The sequence below is a fragment of the Corapipo altera genome, unplaced genomic scaffold (genome assembly GCF_003945725.1).
Source record: "Corapipo altera isolate COAL_440 unplaced genomic scaffold, ASM394572v1 45, whole genome shotgun sequence".
Lineage (NCBI taxonomy): Eukaryota > Metazoa > Chordata > Aves > Passeriformes > Pipridae > Corapipo > Corapipo altera.
The window spans coordinates 20133447-20151845 of NW_020884877.1; the positions used below are offsets into that span (position 1 = coordinate 20133447).

The 18399-nt window shown below is 37.0% G+C and overlaps 1 protein-coding gene across 5 annotated transcripts in view; it reads right to left on the bottom strand.

The window, feature by feature from the left end:
* Positions 1 to 18399, bottom strand: part of XRCC5 (X-ray repair cross complementing 5) — a 59386-nt gene that overhangs the window by 17754 nt on the left and 23233 nt on the right. For all 5 annotated transcript variants that reach the window (XR_003526630.1, XM_027637248.1, XM_027637249.1 and 2 more), the window contains 5 exons: positions 13959 to 14155; positions 9603 to 9696; positions 8099 to 8168; positions 1018 to 1127; positions 409 to 505 (listed from right to left, as the gene is read on the bottom strand). Coding sequence is in view for 4 of the 5 variants with exons in the window: in XM_027637248.1 (XP_027493049.1) it covers positions 409 to 505; positions 1018 to 1127; positions 8099 to 8168; positions 9603 to 9696; positions 13959 to 14155 (568 nt within the window). In the remaining variant the exon portion in view is untranslated. The remainder of the gene's footprint in view (positions 1 to 408; positions 506 to 1017; positions 1128 to 8098; positions 8169 to 9602; positions 9697 to 13958; positions 14156 to 18399) is intronic.

The window sequence follows — 18399 nt, forward strand, 5'->3', positions numbered from 1 at the left end:
GCTATCTATGACTTTTGTGAAACTTAAATTGAAGAATCTTTTTAGATCTTTGCTGCATGAGTTTCTTCCATTTATTCTGAAATTCAGCTGAAATTGTGTCTCCTTCTCCTTATCCCGTAACATTTAATTTGTCTCTCTTCTTCCACAATTAATCTACCATTGCAACAAGACTTGGCAAGGCATTATGAATATTGCTGATATGAAACTATTAGTGCAGAAAAGGAAGCTGCAACATGAAAGATTTTTTAGACATTTTTAAACAGGCTGCAGGAATGAACCATATCAAAATACTGCTGTGGGGTAATTTAAGTGTCCCATTGCTAACAAAATTTTCCTCTTACATAACAGATAAATGGAAAATACAACCAGAAATTGAGGGTTTTTTGGTTTTTCTTAATGCCATCCTACCTTGTATCATGATCTCCCAGAAATCAGCTAAGGCTTTATCTTCCAACTTTGATTTCAGGGCCCGCAGAAAGTCATTAAAGCACTGCACCTTGGACAGCTGAAAAAAAAACCAGCAACGGTAAACAAGAAATACCTAAACTACTAAAGAGCACTGCAAACTTAATTCTTCATGAGTCATCTAACACAGTGAACACATAAGTCACTACAGAATTTGGGTTTTATCTCTATTAAAACTACGAGTTCTAAGGAAAGGTGAGCCACAAAAACTGCCTTTCACAAAGCTAGAAAGACTTCCTTGTAAATAGCTTTATCGAAGAAGAAAACTGTAGGATTGCTTATTTTCCTTACACCAGCATCAGGTCATAGGCCTTCTGTTTCATGTTTAAAAGAAAATGAACAACAGCAAATAATTCCAGAGAAGCCAGTCACCATTCCAGTAAGAATAAAAGCCTGCATAAAATACAACTCTTTCTAAATTTTCAAACATACTTTAACCTAAAAATCAATTCTTTTTGCTGCAGCAATAAATTATCAAGTTTCTAATACAGTAAACAGGCCTATCATGACTTTAATTTGAAAGAGATAAGAGTATTCACATATTAACATTACCTTCATGGCCTCCTCTCTGAAAACTCTGATACAATCGATCCCTTTCATGTAGTACTGTGAACCTTTATTTTCCAGGAACTGATCAATGCGGTTTATCAACTGCTGACTCACTGGAAGACAAGGAGAAATAAATAAATAAATCAAAGGATGCACACTTTCAAGAAAAAAAAATAATCCACTTTTCTTTTACATGTCTCTTTCTATTCCACACCCATCTAAATAGTTTATCATACCCACAATGCCTCAAGCTACACAAGTTGATTATTGTTATCTCAGCTACCGAGAATTACTTCAGACTCTCTGGAATAGCTATATATACTAGGAAAAAACCCAAGCATGTCCAAGACAAAAGCCTTTTCCCTGAAAGCCAAGGAAAAAAGCGCTGGCCTCGCTTGTTTGATAAAAATTAAAACCAGAACATTCAGGATCCTAAAGCTTAGGGAGATTATGTTCTACAACACCAGCATATACCCTAAACATCATTTGAAATAGATGCATATTTCAATAAAAGCATTAAATTTACAAGGAAGGTGTAATAATGTCAAAACAACATCTGTAGGGTGATTGCAGTTAAAAGACTACCTTATTGTTATTGACATTAGAGTATATCTTGTCTCTGTACAGGTAGTTCAATGATTTTTTCATCAGGGCAACACTGTTTATCATTATAGAGATAAGTATTATAAACTGTGCCTGTGTGACAGAAAGAAGCAGAGGTAAACAGTGAGACCTGTACCAAAAAGAAGGGGAACACCAGTTTTATCCTTACTGTTCAGCTCCTAGAAGGTAAATAGCTGTAAACCACTGCAAACAAGACAAGTAAAAATGTCACTCAAGAGCTCTGCAAGCCCTACTAATTTCTACTGGATTTTAGTACTTTACTTCATGTTTAATTACAAATGAGGAACTGTCCAATTTTACCCCCTGGCAGACACCTCAGCCTGGGAAAAGACAAATGTGAGGAGGATACAACAGTGATCTATAAACTCAGAAACATTCTGAAAAAGATGAATAGGGAGTTGATAGTTCCCTGCCTCTCTCAAAACAAGAGCCAAGAGTTGGGTTAAGAACTAAAAAAAAAAAGTACCTCTTTAAACATAAACCAGTTAACCCCCTTCAGCACAGGCTGCTGACAGATGCTTGAGGCTTTAACAGCTTAAAAAAATGTTTGAACAAGTTCTTATAATTCTTAAAAGAGGATCTCTATCAATGGAGATTAACAGTGATGTTGCCATCAAGGAAGAAAATTCAGGACAGCATTCTGAACAAGTCACAGCATCTGCCTGTCCTGTTCTCATACTATTAAAAACCAATTACTGGATTAGCAGAACCTTTCGCCTGACCTACAGCCCTTCCTATGTCCAGATGTTATGGGCACAGTTGTCACTGCAAGTCTTTCAGCTAAGGCTACATCAACAGAGAAAAACATCTGCCAGAGTGGTGAAAGAGAAGGACATTGTTTAAGTACTGTATTCCACTCTGCTCACTGAGAGCATACACAGCACAGGCTGTTATACTATTCTCTATAAAATGCCCAATTGAACTGAATGTGAAGGACAGCATCTCTGAAAAGACCAAACAAGGTATGTTTGATATTCTCCCACTAGTTTTTGACAATTTTTAGAAAAGGAGGTTGAAATGGTTCTGCTCAACAGCAACTATAGCACAAGAAAGTGTGCTGAAGTGCCTACTGCGCCAGAGGTGATCAGCTCACTCCCTATTTATTTCACCAGTAGCTGACAAACTAAATTGAAGCCTCACTACTTAAGCTCTCCAAGTTAAATCAGCCCATTTTTTTCATGGTTAATGATTTTCTCATTAAATGTTCTAATTTCTTATGAATTGCACTAATAAAAGCAAGTCCTGCTGGTGTTTTCAGTGGTGGTGGTGGCTTTTTAAACACTGCCTTTTCATTGATGTGTTAAATTAAAACCCCAGGCACTATGAGGGTGCAATAAAAGTCCTTATTGTCAGAATGATTCTAGCACATACTGTTTGAAATTATCAGACGCTCTACTACTTCTTTTGCATTTATTTTTTGAAAATCCCTTTCCATTTGATTGCCCTGGCAGCTATCAGAAGAAAAGACATCTTCTTGCTACTGACTGTGAGCCGCCTCCTTTTGAAATTTGTTGTAAGGAACCAAAGGAAACCTACAGTGTTTTACTAGGCATTGAAAGACCATAATATATGCAGCAAACAGGTTACATGGCAACAGTATTTTAAGTCAGATTCCTCTAACACCTTGAAACAGCTTGGCTAAAGCTGGTTCTGTCCATTGGTCTCCCTTAAATGATAGGCCAACGAATCTAGAATAGAGAAAATTCCTGTGTTCTGGTTAGACTACCAAATTATTTCAAGGGGCCAAAGACAATACCAGAGACAGTAGATAAGGATTATAACTGGAAATTTTCAAAGTGGACTCTGTTCCTTTACACTTCTAGGTCTGACAACTTTGTTGATTTCCTGCTGCCTTTTCATTAGTCTGAATCTTTGGGTCTGGGTGCTGCAAAAAATAGATGTCCCTGGTTTTGGAGCAAGGCGTATTCCTCATAAAGATGTCTTTTCAACTAAGCTGTGATAAGCATTAACTCTGATGTGTCCCAGACAAATTTCAGGCATTGAAGTTTTGAAGAGTAGGTCCTTGAGTTACAAACTGACAGCCTATTCAGGCCACTGCTGCGTAATTATAACTTCTTTTCCTTCCCCCCCAACTTACTTCATCCCACACACATATTTAAGGAAGTGAACTAACAGACTTCTACATTTTGCATTAACAGGAATTCCAGTACTCTTAATAACCACCACATTCTGCAGAACATCCCAAGAAATTTTAATCTCCTATTTCCTCCTTCTACCTTGCCTGACTGGTTAGATAACAAATGTAGCTATTAAAGGTTGAAGAATGGCAGGAAAAAAAAATCATAGAAGATCTTCTAGTTCTAACAGAATTGAATCCCTTCCCCGCTGGCATTCAGATACATTTGCTACTCTAAAATACATTCAGTAGTGCTGTCATTTCTTGTGAAATATGTCATGAACAATTATATTCACTTGTTATCTCTGAACAGTTATAGTACAAAAGTGTAGTTATATTTTCATGTTTGTTCAGTTTAGTTCTTGGTCTTGATTACTATGCCAACCAGATGACACAATAATAATAGACAAAACTGTCTATTATTACAGTCCAAGTTCAATTCCTTGGGGATTTTTCCCCCACCCTACAAAAATAGATTAGGTTAAGAAAACAGTTCTTCCTTAGACAAAACCCTCCTGTTGTTGTCAATCATTTGATTTGTCTGCTAGTGGTGGTAATGATTTGTATTCAGGGAGAGTGCTTAAACTAAGAATCACTGACAAATCAGTTAAAACATCTGATAATTTTAAAACACTGCTCTATAAGTATCAGCTTTTTATAACTGAAAAGAAGAAAAATTCTGAACTGAAAACTGTCCTAGTTTTTGAGGACTTCCTTCATCTTTAAGCCAAGAAATATGAATTTTAACATTAAGACTTGTTGAACTACTCCAATATCCTATAAGATGCTGTCCAATTTTGAAATGATCTCTCTAAATAGCCTGTGGGTATGGATCATAATGATTTAAGCTGGATGTCTGAAGGACAATTCCCACTCAAAACAGGCCACTGTGGATCAGCTGGTTCAGTGTTCCACAGACTTAAGCTCCACGTAGCTCCACAGATGGAGAGTCTCCAAGTTCTCTGGGCCCCTCTTTTCTTTGTTTAAATACCATAATTGTGATCTTTATTATCTTTTTCCCATAACATCTAATTCAAATTCTGTTTGTTGCAACTCAGAGCTTTGAGTCTCACCCAATTGCTGTGCCCTTCAAAGTCGAATCTAGCTTCATCTTCTCTGTGAAGCAGATACACAGAAAACTTCAAAGTGATTCTATATACTCAAGTATTTGGTTTGCAAATACTCTTCTGATGACTGAATCATTTTCAAACCAGTCACTGCATCTGGCCTACCTAGCAATAGAGCATGAATAGTCTCCGAAACACACAAAAACATCCAGTAAGATAAAAATGCAGACAAACTGCAAAAACATGCCAGCAAAAAATGAAATTAAATATTAGCTTTTCTAAAAACAAACTTAGGTCCAGAAAGGTAATTAACTATACCTATTTCTACAGAAAATCTTGCAATAAAGAATCATCTTTGTTCTTCTGCAATTACTGACTCCTTTAACTATATTTTTCTAGAAGTGCCTAGGACTAAAAACATTAACAAAATTTCTATAAATATAAAAATGAGAGTTTGGTACAGTTTGCCTCTGGACATTTTTTCTTATGTCCATAAACCGTTGAGTTGTCATTGCAGATTTCTCTCCCCGCTGACAATCAGTAAAATAACAAAAAAAGCTTTTCAACCACAGGACTTCTGGCATCATGTTCTCAGACAGGAGTCCTGTAAGATGCAATGAAATCTGGCCTATAAACTCACACAGAAAATTTACAAATCAAAGGAAATACTATGCATGTCTCAGTATTTTTTTTTTACTCCCCTGATCCTTCTTCTACAAAAGCCTATGAAAATACAACCCACCACATCAGACACAATCTGCTCGCTCTCCAGAGATGCAGACATGGATGGAAACATCTAAATAGTCCAGCAGGATGAACTGGTAGTCATGTGGTTACTCCTTTGGCAATAAAAAAGACTGCAATCACTCACAGCATTTGAGAATCCTCTTTTCAGCCACAGCAATGAAGAAACTCATTGTACATCCTCAGGAGCAATGATTAGATTCTACTCAGGTAAACTAATCTATTTTATGTGCATTCTTTGACAAAAACATCAGCAGGTATTATCAGAAGACATCTCTTAGTGATGACTGTGTACTTGTAACCTGCTCAAAATAAGACCTGCATAAAATGACATCTCTCTGGCCCTGAATGCAAATAAGAAAGCAAAGATATCTAGAGGGGAACACAATTCTAGTTACATGAACATCGACATTAACCACTAAGTGACACCATACAACACAACTCATCATGTAATCCTAAGTAGATCCCTACTGTAATAAGCTACAGCTGTCAGTTAAAACCAAAGTCAATTACTGTTTCAGGAATTGAGCTGCCAGTCTCAGAAAACCTATCCCTAAGATCCTTAACAACTTAAAAATCTTTGATTTTCTAAAAATATGCATGTACATATTAGTGGCCCAGTTCTAATTAACACTGAATGCATCAATTCTCCTGCTCTGGTCTGCTGTGGGACACAGCATCAGACATGGACCAACTTGCACTTAGGCTTCTGCTGGGAATGGCACAAATCCTGATCATCAAATCCCAGTGAGGGCACGGTGGAAATGTATTGGTACTCGTTTTTGTTGATAAATACACCATCAGGACTTCCTACAAGCTGTTTAAAAAGAAAAAAAATCCCCTTGGCATCCTCTGGTACTGCTAACTTTACAGTTTTGGTGAGAGACTTGCTGTGGACTAAAGAGGATGTGTGCCATTAACCTGTTTACATAACCAGAGTGCAATACACCAAGCCATTAAAAACATGCCTGCAATGTTTTATGTATTAAGCTACCTAAAAGGCCCTAAAGCATAAAAAGGATTAGCCAAAAGAAAGAGATAATATGCAGAGCATGTTTTTATTTATAGTGGCTCCTATCTCTCCTTTAAATGGGTGACTGCACTACATTCTGTTTAACTACACCTTATCATTACAGAGCAGATCACACAGAATAAAAGTAAATTGCTCAGAATTTCAGAACCTTCCAAACATGTACTGCAGTTATCTATCTTGCACAGCTACCAAGTGAACATATTTAAGCACTCTTTAGTTAAGCCATCTCCAAGGGTAATCACTATACTCATTTCTGCCTTAAAGTTTTCCTACATGATAAAATTTATTACTGTAACGAAGTAGTCAACTGTTTCACAGTGTCTGTATTCTAATATGTTGTACAATGCTTTTTTACTGCATCTTAATATGTTTGAGATTTAAGAACACAATTCCAAATATCTTTTCAATAAACAATTTCTTCTGGATCTAATACAAAACCCATGTAAAAAGCCAGCTAGTTGGCTTACAGGTCTGGAAATTCTGGAGAGAAATGGCTATGTAGGTTTTAACAGAGTATATCCCAAGTCAATATACTACTCAACACACTCAACTATGTGTAAAAGGACCAAATGCCTTACTGAAATACCTAGCACCTCACTTAAGCACCTCTGCAAATCTTTCTTTGAAAAGAAACATGACATTAGTGACTATTTGGTAGATCAAGTTTAGTTGCCACAACCTTCAAACCACCCTTTAAAAGATAAAGGACCCCATCCATCTTGTGCATTCTTTTTAAGATGCCTTTGGATTACCTATATCTCTATAAAGCTACTCTACTAGGGAAATACCATATAAACAAATGATAGTTCCATTGCATTTTCAGACTTCAGGCATGCAAGACAGTGCCTGACCTGTGCTTTGTATTCTTCCTCTCCTCTGTATCAAAACCCTGTCTTGCTGTATCCTGAAGATAAGAGTCAGTGCACACAGAGCCTCCTCTCATCTTTCATACACACATACCACCTGTCTATAACACCCTAAATTCACCTGTGCTTTCTTTTGCTCACAAGCAGTAAGAAATGATTTCTGCATGTAAAGATTTAAATCCCAGGCATCACAGTCTTTTTTTTTTTTTCATGGAACAGAATAAGTAGACCGCAGAAGACAGGATTCTCACCCTGCACATACCCAACAGCCCTCCACACCAAGCCAGAAAGATCCTGGGAATTAGAAGCTGAGATTCAGTTGGAATGAGGCAGTCAGTGAGTACCAAGGGATCTTCTTTTAGAAACACCTATGGGGTTGCTCAGGTGTCTCAGTGTAGCTGTCTAGTGCTGTTTTACTCAAACACAGGTACCTGAGACTTTTAACTGGGGAAGGTGAAATGGGAATTACGAGAGACACCTTTCTTTGTTAAGTGCCACTAGAAACTAACCTGTAAATTCCAGGGCACCTCACATAGCACTAATTAATCAGATTGAATTTACTGAACCCTGAAGATGCCACCAATATAATTAAGATATAAAAAAAGTCATTTACCATCTTTGAAGTCAGCGTTTTTCTTCCTCACCAGAATTCGGAAATCTTCTGCTGGGTTAACACTTCCTACCTACAAAGGTACAAAAATGATACAATTGTCTGCCAATATCCATCTCTCTCTTCTTGCAGAGCAACAAGAATCTTGGTATTTCTTTTAGTTTTAATATGGAAACAGAAGCTCTACACTTCTCTGCATGCAGACTCATAAAATGTAAGTCTTCCAATGTGTGTTAATGCACAGTACTCCCAGCAAAGGTTAGTTATGACATGAGCAAGATGAACTTACTATGCTGCACTGTTACCAGTCAGCCACGTTCTCTGGTGCTGAGAGGACACAAGGACAGTAATTCAGATTACCTGCTAGTTCAGCTTTGAGACCTTCTGTAGCACAGACCTCTTAGACCTCCCTAATCCAGCCAGATGCCTACTGAGGAGTGGGAGCTTCCACGCACATGAGTACAGAATCAGTGATTTGCCATTCCAATAACAAGCCCAAAATTAAAAGCTTGCCCTCAAGTCATCTACCATTTCTGGCACATCTTAAAGCCGAAACTCTATATGAGCATACAGGTGCAGAAACCTTAGAAAGGAACTAAAACCAGGTCAAGTATAAATTAACACTTACTGAAAAACGGATGCATTAACTCTAATAAAAAAAAAACAACACACTGTTTAAAATTTTCTATCAGGAATGAAAATTCTCTTAAGTTTTTTTTGAAATTTTTATGCTTTGCTGTCAAAGTGATTTGTGGACTTTTAAGTAAGCTTGCTTGGTCTCATCATGTTTCTTCTAAATCTGGCAATGCCACTTTTCAGGAAATATCAGAAATTTATATTAGGAGTACAGAATATTGAAATCGTTTTAGATTTTAAATCTTTTATAAATATCAATAATATATTTTTAAAAACGAACCTTAAAGAATAGTATGGTTGAAAACAAGAGAAATTATCTCAATACGAAATCTTTTTTTTCGCACCATAGGAAAAAAATTCAAATAAAGGAAGGGCACAGTCATGATACAGGTTTCACCTACCTATAGAATTAAGTTAGATCTAGCAGCAAGATGAAGCAAATTTCTGATTTAGAACCCCAACTAATGCAGAGAACAGTGTCTAAAATCTCAGCAATATCTTTAATTAACTATAAAGAGGCAACTTCTATGTTGCAGATGATATGAAAGACAGCAAGAACAAAATTCAGCCACTGAACTCCAATTCTGTTTTCTTCAGATCCTCAGGTTTGCCTTTTAGAGTTCTAAACACCGGGAAAGAATTCTGTTCTAAAATATCCAAGACTGACAGAAACCTATGCTAACATATGCTTAAGGGTAGAGAAAGTTGTCTTTATAATCTCTAGCAGAGACTCAAATGTACAAGTAGACAGTATTTCAGTCATGTTTCAGCTAGAAACCCTCCTTTAATCAGGAATTCTGCATATTCACTATAATAGACTTAGAGAATTAATATTCGCCCTTCATAATCAGATTTGTAAAAATATGCTTACAGAGGTAATATTGCCTTCAGCAAGTTTTAGGATGCTAAAGCTCTCTTCCTCATCTTCAGTTTTTGGCTTCTTAAGGCGGGGTTCATCTTCGCTGCTGCAAATGAGAAGGACAAAACTGAATATAAACACTTAAAGTAAATTGTCCTGCCTACTAACTAGGGAGTCCGTAAATTAATGAAATATGCACTGAACTAACTGTAACTTCATTACATAACTGTTCCAAAACCAACACTAAACCATGTCTCATTTTTCCCCATAGACTGCACAAAGCAGACAGCAGAAACAGAGATCAAACTTGATCTTAGCGTAAAGCAAAGGCATCACTTGTTGAAGGTATGAGATTATTCGTGCTTATTTCAGGTGTAAATTTACTTATACACACCTTCACCTTTTTAAATACAAAATACCTCCAATCACTTTATTTGGAACCTGTATGTTGAGTTAACCTTAATAATTTACACTATATATACACGACATTTGGTGTTCTCACCAGACTTGTTTTAAACATGAAATGGCAATAAAAATATAACATTTACATAAGCAATTAGTTTACTCTTCAGTCACTACCTGCTAGTTCCTGTCTTGGAATTTATAGGTAATACAAACCTGTTTACACAGTGACTTTTGAGTCTAACAACCCCTATTCTTCATCAGCACATGACAGCTTTATAAGATTCCACTTACAGTCATCAAAATCTGCTAGACAAGCCCCAATTAAGCACATCACAACTCTCTTATGACATTTTAAGCTACATCTCAAAATGCTTTCAAAAGGATTATTTGTTGTTTTTAAAAAGATAATTGTGATTTTAGGCTTCTTTCTCGCTTTGTCCTTACAGATAACATATACCAAGGTGTACATTCATGTTAGGAACTTAACTGTAACATGGAACATATTAAACTTTAGAGCACATCTTGGCAACAGGAGAAAAATCCAGATAATCACAAAAGGGGAAGAAAATCAGATACTGTGTTCTGTGTCACATAATGTGACAGGCTACTGATACAGAAAAATTGATTTCAGTTTAAGAATGACTGAAAGCTACTCAGCAATCAAAACAGCAGGATTTGTGTTCATGGAATCTCAAAACAAAGTAACAAGTTTTTATAAAAAATTCTACTACTGTAGGGAAAAACAGAAACTGCTTGAGGACACAGGGACAAAGCCAGAGATCCCGGACAAGGTGCCACTTTGTATTCTACAAGGTTAGAACTGACTGCAAAAATTACACTGCACGTTACAGAAGCAATCAACTATTGGAAAGAACTTGTACAGTCTTCCTTTTTGCTTTCTGTAGCACACTCCTCCCCTACTTTACAATCAGTGTCTATCTCACTTTGTTTCTGTAGTCTTCTCGTCCTTTACTTTGTTTTGTCACTACTGAAATGAAATCCCTTCTCCTCAGCAACTCCTGTCATTCAGCATAACCTTACTTATCACCCTAGGAGGAATGATGACTTTAGTTATGCCTCAGGACAAGGATAGGATACCTTGCCTCATTCTCAACTCCACTGACTTTCTGACTAACCTTGAACAAGTTGCTTGACTGTTTTGAACAGCCTCTGTCTCTCCGTAAAATGGAGAAACTGATACTTATCAACACCAGTGAGTTCAGAACTTCTACTGAAACCAAAAATCTTGTATACTGACATGGTTTGATAGAAAGTGCAAAGAACAATGAAAACTGTCTTTCAGAATATTTTTCTCCAAAAGGTGTGTGGCAATCAACTGGAATGTCCTGAAACCTTTTTCTTCCTGCGTTATTTTTACTGATTCAAAATGCTTTGGGATTGTAGGAAGGAGAAAATAAATGATGACGCTACATTTAACTGCCTAGGACCAGATCTACAGTTGTCATTAATCAGCGCAGCACAGCAGAAACTAATGAATCCATACCCATTTATACCAGCTGAGGATCTGACATTTAGAATATGCGCTGATTAGCGGTATTTTTAAACTGTAAAACGTGCAATTACTATTTGACAAAAATTAATAAAATACAAGATTAATTTAAAACACCCACTTCTACATTAATATAGAAGCTTCTCACATGCTGCAAAGCTGGATGAGGTAATAGCCTCTCCACAGCCAATCTAAGAAGGAAAAAGTAAAATGGTTTCTTTTTTACTGGATTTTTTTTAACTAGAGAGCTTAGCAAAAGTGATACAAATGAATGATGAATACTGAAATCTGTATTAAGGTATGACGTCTACAATTATGCTGCCTTAGTCTCATTAGACCTTAAAAATTAAGCACAGAACAATCTGGTTAATATGATGATAGGAGACACAGATCAGTTCTAGGAAACAAAAATAATGGTCAAGAGATCTTCTAGCCAACTTTTTCAAAATACTTCAGCGTGAACTGCCTATATATGATAGTTTTAATAAGTTGAATCTCATAGAATATAGAATTTAGAAGCACAGAATGGTTTGGTTTGAAAGGGAACTTAAGTATTACCTCATTCCAACACCCTGCCATGGGCAGGGACACCTTCCACTAGACCAGGTTGCTCAGAGCTTCATCCAACCTAGTCTTGAACACCTCCAGCAATGGGGCATCCACAGCTTCTCTGGGCAACCTGTGCCAGTGCACAGTTGCAGTGACGTACGTATCGTTATCAAGTGAATAAGTTATATCACTCAACTTTTCCCCAAACACAGAACAAAACCATACAGTTAGCACTACTGTTGTAGCAATGACAATACTACTGCTCCCATTCATTACTACAGCAATACCATTTTTATTTGCAGTTTTTTAAAATCTTATTACCATTCATTCTTCTGTTAATACTTGAGTCTGTATTCTTTCACTGCCTTTACAGATTTTTTTAAAAACCATTTTAATGCCCTACATCAATTTCTATCTCAATTACTCTCAATTAATCTCAATTTCATAGCTGCTTTTATCACCTCTCTAAAGGAAACCAGTTTTTAAACAAAATAGATTTCCTTCTTCCTTGTCAAATAGATGCTTTTGGGAAGACATATTTTTAAGCAACTACCAAGAATAGGTCACTGCTTCTTGTTTAAATTCTCTCTCTAGCTTGCTGGAACCCAAATTTGTTTTTTAAACAAAGGGTTCTATCCCTTTTTAAAATACACATATAAATGTATGTATGTACACAGACACAGAGAAACTGGGGCACAGAGTAAGGAAAAGAGAATTTAATCAGTATGAATTCACAGACATGCCAAGGTAACAACAACAACAAAAAGTAAGGTGTTTCCCAGTCTGTATAGAGAAATGTGGTCATTAATCTTGAGCAGCAAAGCGAGGAGTCTTATGTCATTTTTTCCCAAAGATAACTGGGGAGGAGGCTCTAGCCAATCCAAGGTAAAGGATATATGACAGGCAAGCTAAGCAAGAACTCAAAGCACCTCAACGACGTTGATCCTAGTGCTGAAATGACTGAACCAAAAATGACAAAAAGGAGGGAGAAGGAGCTAACTGAGAACACTCCAACATCCCAGGGGCCCCACTAGTTATATTACAGATTTCAACAAGTTAAGTTCTAAGAAGCAGATTTTGTTTGAGCAAATTGATTTGGGTGGGATGACAGTAGCAATGCAGTAGCAATTCAGCATTTATTCTTCCTATTTGCAGCACAAATAAACTAAACACAGTATATTCAACAACAACAAAAAATCCTACCTTGAAACTGTTCAAACAATAGGTATTCCAGGAAGAGCCCATAACAGTTTGATTTTTTCCAAGAAAACCACATTAATTGCACAGCTGATAATAATGAAGCTGCTTTTCTTTTGATTGGTATTCGAAATGAAAGCTACAGAATGACCTAAATCAAGCATGCTAAGATGACTCCACTTTATGGCTAATTTAAAGCTTCATGGCATTTATTCTAAACTAAATTAGACTCTCTTGAACTACTTTATAACCACCAGTAGGACAAACTGTCTGATCAGAAGACAGTAAGCAATGCAATAGGTTGCCCAGAGAGGATGCACAGTCACCATCGTTTTCAAGACCAGATTGGATGAAGGCCTGTTTAGACCTCACAGGTGATCTTGCTTTGAGCAGCAGGTGGTACAAGAAACCTCCTGAGGTCCATTCCTGATGGATTTTGTGATTCTGTGACAGCAAATACAGACATATAGAAGTTACAAACTGGTTGCTGGTGTGTCTAGCACTGTAACAGTATGACCACCTCTATTCACAAAATACTCCAGACACACTGTGGCACCACAATATTCTCCATCCACCAGCACCTTTTCCAGTGTGTAACTCATTGATTTTCTGTTAGAAAGACTCTGAGCCTGCTTCATCCAGCAAAAACAACTTGAAGTGTAAAAAAAAAAAGTTTCAAAAAAATCCATAATACATCTCCAACTTACTTGTCTTTGAAGATGTCTTGAGCAGTCTTCTCTTCTTTTTTCTTGCCAACTTCCTTCAGGGGAAAAAGTGCTTTTACTCTTTCCAGAGGAGCCTGACACCTTTCTTTTACCACAGAGGGCATCTCCAGCATCTCTAAAAGGTGCTGCTCTATTGGCGGCAGTGGCTTGTCAGGGTGAAAAGCCTTATGCTGCAAACACTGCAAGAGACAAAACAGTTTGAACAAAGTAAAACTTTCAAAAAGTAAATTTTTTATGTGCTTTTAATATAATGCCTGTATGCCTGACACCATATGGTACATGCAAAATATCTTCCATATTAAAGAAACTACTTTTGTATTGCTAGAAAATATTCCAGCTCACGAGTGCATTAAAAGTGATCAGCTGTTTAAGGAGATTAATCATGATAATAAACAAGAATACTGATGCAGATGAGTGTTTCCACACTCACTGGAATGAGTTCTACGAAAATTATTAGGAAAATCCCAGGAATGAAACAATCATCTGCAATTGTTCATATTTTTAACTTCATACTATCTTTAAAATGCAGTTCTATTACAGAACAGTCACATAGGAAAGATTTCTACACATTCCAAAATTAGGCAATCAGATATATCTCAATCATATATTCCAGTTATTGTCACAGTCCACTGCCCCTCAAAGAAAATTTTTCTTCTTGGTAAGTAAAACTTGGTATGCACACAGGAGAAACTTTCACCAGTTTAAGAGCAAATGGAAAGAGAGAATGCTAAATGTGCACAGGTGAGGCACAGAATAGATGTATGTTTAGAACTTAGCTCTGAAAGAAGGGAATGAAGGCGACTGACAGATGTACATCAAAGTTGGAACAGATGGAAGGAGCTACAGAGGAGGCTCTTTCACCAAGTCTCAAGTCAGTGCACACAGTCAGGGAGTCAAACAGAGGGCGAGAGACGAGATTAATGAGGAGGGCTACAGAAATTCCATTGAGAAATTTAAAAGCAAAGTAGGTATCTTTACAATCTTTACAACAGTATGGGATAGCATTAGAGAGGTGTGTGCATTTACAAATATATACACAGATACCAGAGCATGCATACACATACATCAAAACATGTGATCTACATGGGAGAAAAATTTTTTCCACTACCATTGCACTGGATGCATTAGACACCAGTGTGAAGGTAACTATTCAGTAAACTAGGAATACAGTAGATTTGCTCCCTTGTTGGCTGTCAGGCATGACATTAATTCAAAAAACAAAATCAAAGCAAGTAAAACCCTGTATTCACTTTGAAAAGCTGCCAATAAAGAAAATCCAGACCATATGCTACACATCAATACTAATGTGTTTTCATGCTGCCATTAAGATTCCAATCCATACTAGAGAACATAGTGTCCAAAGGAGGCAGCAGTATAAGGCTACCCATTTGGAAACACTTGTAATGATTTAAGGCATAATTATTTTGAAAGAGAGTAAAAATGTTGCTGGAAGCTGCAGTAATGGCTCTTCTGATACAAACCCCCCCAGTATTAAAAAAACATTAGGGAATTGAATTAAACTGACAAAGCAAACAACCTAATTACCCTGTTGTGCATATGTTTTTCAGGCTTTCATATCTGAAATCTTTATGTGTGCAGCTGTAAGAGCTGAGTAAACTGCCACAAATAGCCACAGCCTCCACTTGTACCTGTTTTTAAAGTAGATGATCTGAGATAGCAGGTACCATCAAAACTCAGGTACTAAATGGAGATTAAGCTAAACAGACAACCTGGAGTTTCTAAACCCACATAGTCCCTCTTGACCTTGCTTCCTTCCTTCTGTGCCCAGCAAGAACTCTTCCTACCTTCACAGGCTAGAAGGCAACCCACACTATCATTGCCTTCCAGACTCGCCGTTCTATTCACGCATGTTGTCACCAATGCACCAGTTCCTCATTGCTCTTCTTAATTTCCTTACATTTACACTTTAGAGACATAGCCAGCTTTCAGGAACAGAGGTCACACTAAGATACTGGTCAACAGATGTAAAAGTAGGCTTTTCACATCATTAATTCCATGATAAGGAATGGCACAAATGCACAAACAGGCAGAAATTTACTGCAAGAAAGCATTCTGCCTTGTTTCCTTTCAAACCACATCTAGGAACATACTTTTGTAGAACTATATTTTAGCAAATCTATAAATTCTACTGGAATCTGATAGTACTTAAAGCCTTAGAAGATGGGAGAGAGATTCAGCTATCTAAAAGATAAGCATTTAGTCTTTATCAGTCACCTACTCACTCTAAAAAACCACAACTATCATGTACTTTTGATCTCCAAAATAAGAAGGATCAGTCACTTGGTCGAAGTTCTTTTTCATAATTATGGAGTAGATTTGGACAACTCAGTTTACACTAGCTAGCTGGCTTTTGAGGTTAAACCTGTGTGAACTGAATCCCGACATAAATTTCTTCAGAGTTCAGTTTACACCCAGCTTGTGACGATTTCAAAATGACCTTCCAACAACAATTCAACCAAAGATAAGATTACTTGTGAGGGCTGAAAGCCCTCACAGACATCAATGAGCAACCTCACCTCCCCAGTTGCTCTGGGTTTTGAAAGAGACAGTCACACAGTCCAACCACTTACAAACCAGCTTAATCCTCTAAGGTGGTTTAATGAGAGCCATGATGGTACATTCAGATGGAGACTCTGCAGCTGGATTCCATGAAATGCTACAGGGCACAATCCCAACAACCCTCTCCCCATGTCTCTGTGTCTCTGCACAACCACTGCTGAACAACTTGTTTATTTGGCTAGCAAATAAAATGCACTGCATTTCCCAAATATCTTAGGTGCTTCAAAATCTCTGTATTTAAGAGGGACAACTTAAACAATAACGTTGGAAGTCTGTCACTACAAAGCTATGGAAGTTCACTTAGGCTTTTCTGGAAGCAAGGAATAAAAGTTGAAACTCTGGATATAGGATATTCCTCATCTTCCACTCCAGCAAGCAAGAACAACTACTTTCCACCCACTCTGTCATTTCCTAATGCCTACCACTACTTCCAGAGATATAATTTAGCTTGATGTTTCTGTTTAAATTCTGGCTCTTGTCACTTATCATTCCAAATATCTTCATGAGGCAACAAAGCAAGGAAATGAAGGAGGAGTTCATCCTTTTCTTCAGAGTTATTTTTTGAAACCATTTATAGGTCCTGTTCAGCCCAATCAATTTACTGGCTATAATCAAAAGACGGTGTATAATTTTTCTCCATAGTTCTTAAGGAACCAGCAGCAGCACTTGGCCTAAGAGTAAAATACTAAAAATCTGGAACATTTTTGCAGCAAAGGAAAGAACAACTTATATGGATTAATAGTAATTTTGTACTAAGACACACAAATGGGGCTGCACATAGCCAAAAGAAAGCACTAAGAGGACTAGTAATTTAGGGCTTTCTAAACAGCAAGCACTGTGGACAGAAACTGTATCCTACCTTGTACATTCAAACAGTCAATAAATACTTTTTCCACCAGTAGCATTCACCTTACAAAATCCCATTATCCTCTAAGGAAACTGGTGAGTTACGCAGTTACTCTCTTCTAGCAGCACTTGACTCAAATGTTGGGACAACATCATCATACCGTTTCAGAAGACAAACAGCACACCTATAAAATCCTCTCTTTCATTGATAGGTGACATCCACTAAACCAAAAAAATGCAAAATTGCATCTAGCAATATAACAGAGGAAATTCTATCCCCTATGTGTTTCATTTACAAGAAAAGCCATATTTGTTTTGCAACACCCAAGCTCAACAATCCTTCCTAAAATAAGAGTTGTGCAGAGGTCAGTTCATTTTAAGCTCTTGCCCTGCAATAACCTTCTACTGATCAAATCTTGCATTCAGTTGCACACTTGTCTTGTCAATATGACTGGTAGAATTTGAAGAGAACACTGAGTTCTTCAGGTGTCAATCAGAGTAGGATTTGAAGACTGGGCTTACATGTGTTCCTAAAACACACAATGACCTTCAGATCCTTTGGTTCTTTTGACAGTACTGAGGTAGCAAGGCTTTGGGAAGTTAGGGTAAGTTTTCTTAACTTAAAAAGCATCTTCTTCCTACTTGTAAACTGAAATAAATAATTCGGAATTGCTGAAATATGATGAACATAGTTGCTATAATACCATTTTTGGTGAATTTTCAAAGAAGAGTCACACACTCAATATATCTCCATGGTTCTGTATACTACACAATTCTGCAGCTGCATAAATTGCAACATAATTTTCCTTATTTTTAAATTTGCTGTGTCATTTTTTGAACACTTGAATTCCAATGTATAATTAAGTCTCTCATCCTCGCAGTTGCAATGGAAGTCTTCATTATATGAAAGGATGTAAATCAAAATGTAGACAGTTTGATACAATAACTGGAAGAAGTGTAAACCATTCTGCTTGCCCATAAAGTGCATCAGCTTAGA